The sequence below is a fragment of the Protobothrops mucrosquamatus genome, unplaced genomic scaffold (assembly GCF_001527695.2).
Source record: "Protobothrops mucrosquamatus isolate PMUCROS unplaced genomic scaffold, P.Mucros_1.0 scaffold5714, whole genome shotgun sequence".
NCBI lineage: Eukaryota > Metazoa > Chordata > Lepidosauria > Squamata > Viperidae > Protobothrops > Protobothrops mucrosquamatus.
This window is the reverse complement of record NW_015391565.1, coordinates 2,527-9,503: the sequence shown is the minus strand read 5'-3', so window position 1 is coordinate 9,503 and position 6,977 is coordinate 2,527. Positions and strand designations below refer to the sequence as shown.

At 36.2% G+C, this 6,977-nt stretch overlaps 1 protein-coding gene across 1 annotated transcript in view; it reads right to left on the bottom strand.

The window, feature by feature from the left end:
- The window catches only part of KCNK10 (potassium two pore domain channel subfamily K member 10), a 16,341-nt gene extending 11,535 nt beyond the window's left edge, over window positions 1-4,806 (bottom strand). The window contains exons 1-3 of the mRNA XM_015829262.1: window positions 4,792-4,806; window positions 3,997-4,114; window positions 1,579-1,739 (exon numbers count right to left, since the gene is read on the bottom strand). Coding sequence (XP_015684748.1) covers window positions 1,579-1,739; window positions 3,997-4,114; window positions 4,792-4,806 — 294 coding nt within the window. The remainder of the gene's footprint in view (window positions 1-1,578; window positions 1,740-3,996; window positions 4,115-4,791) is intronic.
- Between the last annotated feature and the right edge of the window lie 2,171 nt (window positions 4,807-6,977).

Sequence of the window (6,977 nt, the reverse complement as noted above, 5' to 3'; positions counted from 1 at the left end):
CTGTATCCCGGCCTGAAGCCCGACTGGAGCGGGTCCAGATAGACTGTTTCCTCCAGGTGTCGAGGGAACTGCTGCGCAACCACACTCTCAACAACCTTCGCCACAAAGCGAAGGTTGGAGACCGGGCGATAGTTGGCCAATACATCTGGGTCCAGGGAGGGCTTCTTAAGGAGGGGCCTCACCACCGCCTCCTTTAAGGTTTATGCTCATTCCTAAAGGCACAATACCACAGCCATCCTACAGCTCCATTTTCAATTGCAGGTTTCAATTTCCAAGACTGAGAAACACTACTTAGACAGTACAGTTTAGGAAAAACTAGAGATTGTGTAATAATAAAACGTTTTTTGATTGATTCCCTTCTTTCCTGCTTTTTCATCTGGTAAACACTTGACTGTTCAGACAAAACAGCAAATGAAATAAATAATTTTTTCAGGGGTCATATAATTTCAGACTGCAGGTAAAGTGAAGATAAACTGCAGTCATTACTGAAGACTATTTCAGATAAAATCTTCCTGTGCAAAGAAAATAAGCATTCAAAGAGAACAATATTAAACTAGTTTTTAACCTTAGAATTTGGAGGATATTGAAACAAAGAAAAATCCAGAGGTTATCAGTTGGATCATTCCCATCTGCTGATCGAAGCACTTTAGAGAGTGAATAGTTTTCACTTCCGACTCTAGATTAAATCATTAAACACACATACTCTCTCTTCCTCTCTCCCTCTCTCCCTCTCTCCATCTCTCTCTGTCTCTGTCTCTGTCTCTCTCTCTCTCTCTCATACACACACACACACACACACACACACTGTTCAATGATAACAAGTTGTGAGGAATAAATTAATTCCCTTCCTGTTCTAAATCTCAATTTCTTTTGTAGAATTATCAAACATATCAAACAGAAGATATGAATTCAGTTAATTGCCAAGACAATTATCCCTTGGGATTCAAGAAATATGCCAAAGAAAGAAGTGGGAAGTGACAAAATAGCTTTTTAACAGTATGTATACATTACATTACATTTAATTTAAGGTTACTTGGCAGCCTAAAATCTCTTGGACTAGTCAGAGATACTTGGAAGGAATGCCCTCTGGCAAAACACAGAGCTGCCAATGTTCTGTTGCAACTCACACATTCATCAATTTTTTCCCCTGAAAGTTCCTCAATCCAACCTAGCTATGAATTCAGTAACTTTTATAATAATGGTTTTCCTAAATTGTGAAGATATGAGCTGTGGTGGCTCAGTGGTTAGAATGCAGCACTGCAGGCTATTTCACCTGACTATAGGCTGCCTGTAGTTTGGCGGTTCGATTCTCATTGGCTCAAGGTTAGCTCCGCCTTCTATCCTTCTGAGGTTGATAAAATGAGGACCCAGATTGTAAACCACTTAGCGAGGGCTGTAAAGCACTGTGAAGTGGTATATAAGTCTAAGTGCTATTGCTATTGCTACCAGTATATATCTATGAGACAGGTGGCATCACTGGGTCCCATCAAGCCACATTTTTCAGAAACGTAACTGCTTTGCTATTAAGCTTCAGAACTAAAAGAGAAAAGGGGGGGGGAATAAATGGCTCAATCTTACCCGAAAGACCTTTTCAACTCGTGCAATGCCCTTCCCAAAGATGGTTCCAAGCTGGTCACCTATGCCAGCTAGCAGAAAGCCAAAAAGTGGGATTCCAAAGATGGCATACAAAATACAGAAAATTTTTCCGCCTTCTGTGCTTGGGGCAATATTTCCATAACCTGTTGAGAAAAAAAGAAGAAGTTGGTTGTGAACTCTCTCTTCTGAAGATTGTGAGGAGGAGAAAGGAATGGAGCTAAACAGGGATGGATACACTCAAATCAATTCTTTTGCACTTGCCAAAGACCCAGAGCTTCTCAAAGCAGAGTAAGAATGCTAGAACTTGCATATGCCGGTCATTCCCTTTTCTGAAGACTCCTGTGTCCCTCCCTTTGAACCCACTGCCATAATTTGGCAGCAAATTGCCTAAAATGATGTACAATGTATTGGTGACTTCTAACAGAAATCCAAATGAATAAAACATGCTAGGTTTCTGAAGAACCTCAGTATAGCCTATATAATCTAGCTAAAAGTGATGCCAACCTTTAGCTGACGAACTTTGGGAGTTCAGATACACATATCTTAAAGATGCCAAGTTTAGAAAAACACTGCTATAACCCTATAACCAACATGTGCCATTAAAAAAAACCTGAAAAATGTGGTTTTATAATGCATTGCTGTCTATTTCTGTGTGACTTCATAATACATTGCTGTCCACTTATATGACTTCATAATGCACTGCTCAGGCCATCTTTTTTTTTTAAGTAAAACCTCAACTATCTGAAATTAACTTAATCCTATCTTAGGACACAGTATCATGGAAATTCAAGCATCAGCTTGCCATGTGATATTAAAAGCCAAGATTAAACATGGGATGAGGACTGTATATTAAGAGCTTCATATTCTCCCCTTAGTCAGCCCAGGAATTTGACTATTAGAATTGTAAGTCAGCATGGTTTATTTAATTTGTTTTGCCAACAATTTAAATGAAATATATTGTGAGCGTGATATTAATCCTTGTACCTGCTTTTATTTCATTTTTGCATATTTTCAGATTATCTTTACTGAGAAGCTTTTAAACACATTTAAGATGCACAATATAGTTATACGCTCCAGAAGACAAAATGAAGGAAAAACAGAATTAGAGACTGTGTCCCTGCTGACAAAATAAAGCAGATAGGGATTTGTGTTTCTGAAATACAGATACCAATCTCTATATGGCAAAATTTCTAGCATTTCATAATGATATACTTACAATGATGGATTCATAAATGTTTAATATCACTTGGAACTTCAATAGAAGATAGAACTTAGCTTGCCATAAAGTAATAGTAATGACTGGTAGCTTTTTAAAAATTCACATTCAATAAACAAAACTAAAGCAAAACGTTCACAGCAAACTCTAGGCTAAACAGGTGGTACAAGTAGAACTGTTAAATATGAAACACTACATAGTTTTAGATTCAAGATTTGGATTTAATGTTTGGTTGCACTCTTTAGAAAGTATAAACTGTATTCAATATTTTATAACTTAAAATATGTACTGCAATCTGTAAAGAATCCCCTAGCCAGCTATTATTAAAGATTGGTTTGCTGTGTTTGGTTTAGGAATATAAACACTTAACATGCAAATGCTGTGATAATATCCAGAAATGATTTTGCAGTTATAACGTCTATCTCTCATTATTCTCTAGTAGCATTTTTTTTAAAAAAAAAATTAAGAGTAATGCCACGGACCGATGCCAGTTAATAAGGTTCTAATTCAACTGGTGAGGAACACAAAAGAAAGCTATTATTGAATGAGATGGCTAAACAGCACCACGCAACAGCAGCCCTTATGTATCTCAAATGAACAATAGTTCGATTCTAGTTCCAGAACAATTACCCTGCTAATCTTAGATAGTGGGACTAAATTATAAGAGCCATTTCACCAAAAAATACCAGCATTTTATTTCAGTTTGATAGAGAAAACAGAAGTCAGATGCTGCTGTCTATTATTTTCAAAGGTAAACTAAGCAATATGGACTGTGTGTGTGCGTTAAGTGTGCACTTATGCACAAAACAGAATGAAGGCTTGCAGTCCTCTGCTGATTGTTCTGCAGCTGACGGTCAAATAAACCTAATTTAAACCTTTTTTTTCATTGCCAACAGAGTCACTCTCATTATTCTTTCAAGACAAAGGGAATCTCCTTTCTTTGCCTTCTTTTGGCTATTTGATACATCTGTTGGAATATTCTATAGTTTTATTTCCGATTAATTCATTTTATTTGAGGTGGTGCCTTTTATTTATTGATTTAGACTCCGTGGTTTGGGTCCATACTTCAGACCTCCTCTTAAAGTAATAGTTGATAGGCTATATAAAACCCATTTTCCCCATATGGTCATGCCAGGACAAGATCATTCAGAAATATAAATTAATAAAAATGCATAAATAGATACCTATAGTAGTAATGACAGTTCCTGCAAAGAAAAAGGCACTTCCAAGGTCCCAGTGACTGCTGCTATTAGAAGAATCTCCAACAGGGTTGACTCCTGCACTGGTAGCATTCATAACCCGCTACAAAAAAAATTAAAAGCAAATTGAGAGCAGAATATATTGTAGCTGAACAAAATATCTTGTCTTCCAAATGAAAGATTGACGGAGCTTGCTGCCAGTGCTTTTCTCTAAACTTCCAGGCAATAAAAAAAATTACCTATTGTCTACTACTTGACCTCTCTGATACAAAATGCCTCTCAATTTCTACATGCAAAGCTGTATTCCTCTATCAGTGAATTAAAGCTTCTCCCAGAGTCCATTGGAGTTGTGCAGCTGCAACACTTTTAAGTATAAAATAAAATAGATTCCTTCAAACAGCATAGGTACCCAGCAGTACACTGATTTACATTGATACATCTCAAAAAGATGCAAGATGCTGCATTTTACAAGACACAGAAGCCAAAGAAAAGAACTTACCCATGTACGTATTTAAGATGCATATTATCCTGTGTATCTTGTTATGTCAACCTTCCTATTCAAACCTTCTCTAATATGGTGACCTTCACCATTGTTAAGATTATAAAATTATAAATGCTAGTATTCCCAGCTGGCTCTGATAGACCATGCTGGAAGGAATTTTTGGAATCTGTAATTTGTAAATCACTTCCAACAAAACAGAACCATGTCTTTCTGCACGGCAATTTTTGCATTTTTTGAAACATTCATTCCCCATAATATATCACACATTACTTTCTTACCAGCATTTGCACCATGATACAAAAATCAATTCTACTCTAACTTTTCAGCTTTTATATACAACACTTTGATACCTTGATTTTCACTCCCCAGTTTATCATGTGATGTAACATTCACTCAAAATAGTTCAATCTTGGTATACAACACAGCTTCATGAAAATGCATGTGCATTTATGTCCTCAATTGATACATATCTACCATCATCTTATACTTTCATCCATAACTACAATAAAAAATAAAGGAAATATCACGTATTCTTATCTTAATCTCTGTTCAGCATTGAACCATTTCCAATACATTCAATTTAATTATCACACATACTTTCTGTCTACCATATAACATTTTTATTACATTCAGCATAGTCGTGCAAAACATTCCACAATTCAAAACTCTTTGCTTCTTTATATATTTCTTCTAAATTGACAAGTTTAGAATAATTTTTTTTCTCATATTCATACGTTACTGGTAACCTGAAGAACAGAAATCTGGTTTATATACTCTTTGCATAGCACAAAGTGCTGCACTTTTCAAATTTTTCTCACTGCTGCCTCTCATCTCTTGCAAGCATCATTTTGCCAACTTTCCCACTATACATAGCAAATCAATATAGTTTTGCATTCATTCTTGCTCCCTTCTCATGTATATAGGAAGACAATCCAGATACTCTAGAGACTACCTTGCAAGTCAATATATTGTTGACTGCTTCCCAACTACAAGTATATGCAATATTCGAATGTGCATTCAGGATTCAAGAAACAGGAATCTGGGATTCGCAAGGGATTTTTTTTTCCTCTTGAATGTGAAAATGCAACAGATTAATAAGTCTTGTATCACATGCATGCCAGTTATATATTCTCTTTGAGTGCTAACTTGAACTTTCAAATTAACATTTTCAAACAGACCAGAGCATTTTCCCTAGTCACTGTTGCCTGTCCAGGAGTGTCTACATTGTCCAAACGGAGGGTGAAACAGAATAAGTGAAAATGTACCCCTTTTTGACATGACTAGCATACATTGCACACACAAAATGAGACAGGACTTCATTCACACACTTGTGCCCCCACTTTTGACATTGTTCATCTCATCTCAGGATGTCTCTGCTATCCAGGCTTTTCTTCCTTGAGGCTCTAATTTCTAAGCCATTTTCGTCTGCATGGTCCTCAGTAATCTAAAAAACTCAAATTCTCTAAAAAAAATCCAAGCAAAGGAACCAATGCAAGAAAATTATACAATCTGCTTAAGGTCTTCTTTCATTTCTGTCTAGGATGTTGATGTTGTATTTCCCTCCTTTGAAAAATAAATGCAATGCTGAAGTTCTCCTTTATATTGCTGTTTTGTACTTGTAATCATCTTTTTCATTATCCCCCCTCCACACACACACACACACACACTTTCATAGAGGAGACACAGTTTGTAAGAATGAGACACAGTTTGTAAGAATATGTTTTTAAAAGTGAAAATAACAAAGCGGATCTGTAAAAATCCTGGACAAGAAGATGACTTATGCAATAAGGAAAATCATCTTCCTTTGTGGCCAATTAATTGCCCACATTACTTATGTTGGTGTGAAAACAAGTAAACAAATGGTGACCTATTAAAGCTGTGCACAATTTAATGGCATACTGCATTTAGTTATCATCAAGTGACATTTATGAGAGTACTTGGCTGGTATAAGAATGTGGTTAATAAATACATAACAAAAAATGCTGCCAACAGAAGTTCTTCCATTGTCTTCAAATTTAGCTTCACACGCATCATATTTCAGTAATCTAGACAAGAGTTTATGGCTGCCACTGCAATTTGTAAAAAATGAATCAAGACTTATACTATTACCAATTATCTTTCAAAGGTTTATATAGCAGACATTTTGGGTTGCGCCTTAACTTTCCTACCACATTAGCAGTGCAATTTATTTTTTATCTTGTTTTTCTTTTGGCCAGGAGGTGACATAAAGCTCTTCTCCCAGGCCAAGAACTCTGTGCTTTTAATTTTACTTGCTAAATATTTTTTACATTCGTTTCACAAATGGATTTTCATGCATGAAATGAATATGGAACCCATGTAGCAATTGTGTGCCATGCTAAGATGAAATGGCAATGGCACACAATGTGTCTTGCTGAGCAAAGATAACCTAATCCCACCGGAAAAGAGAGCACATTGGTGGTTTTATTAAGGGCTTCTAATTAGT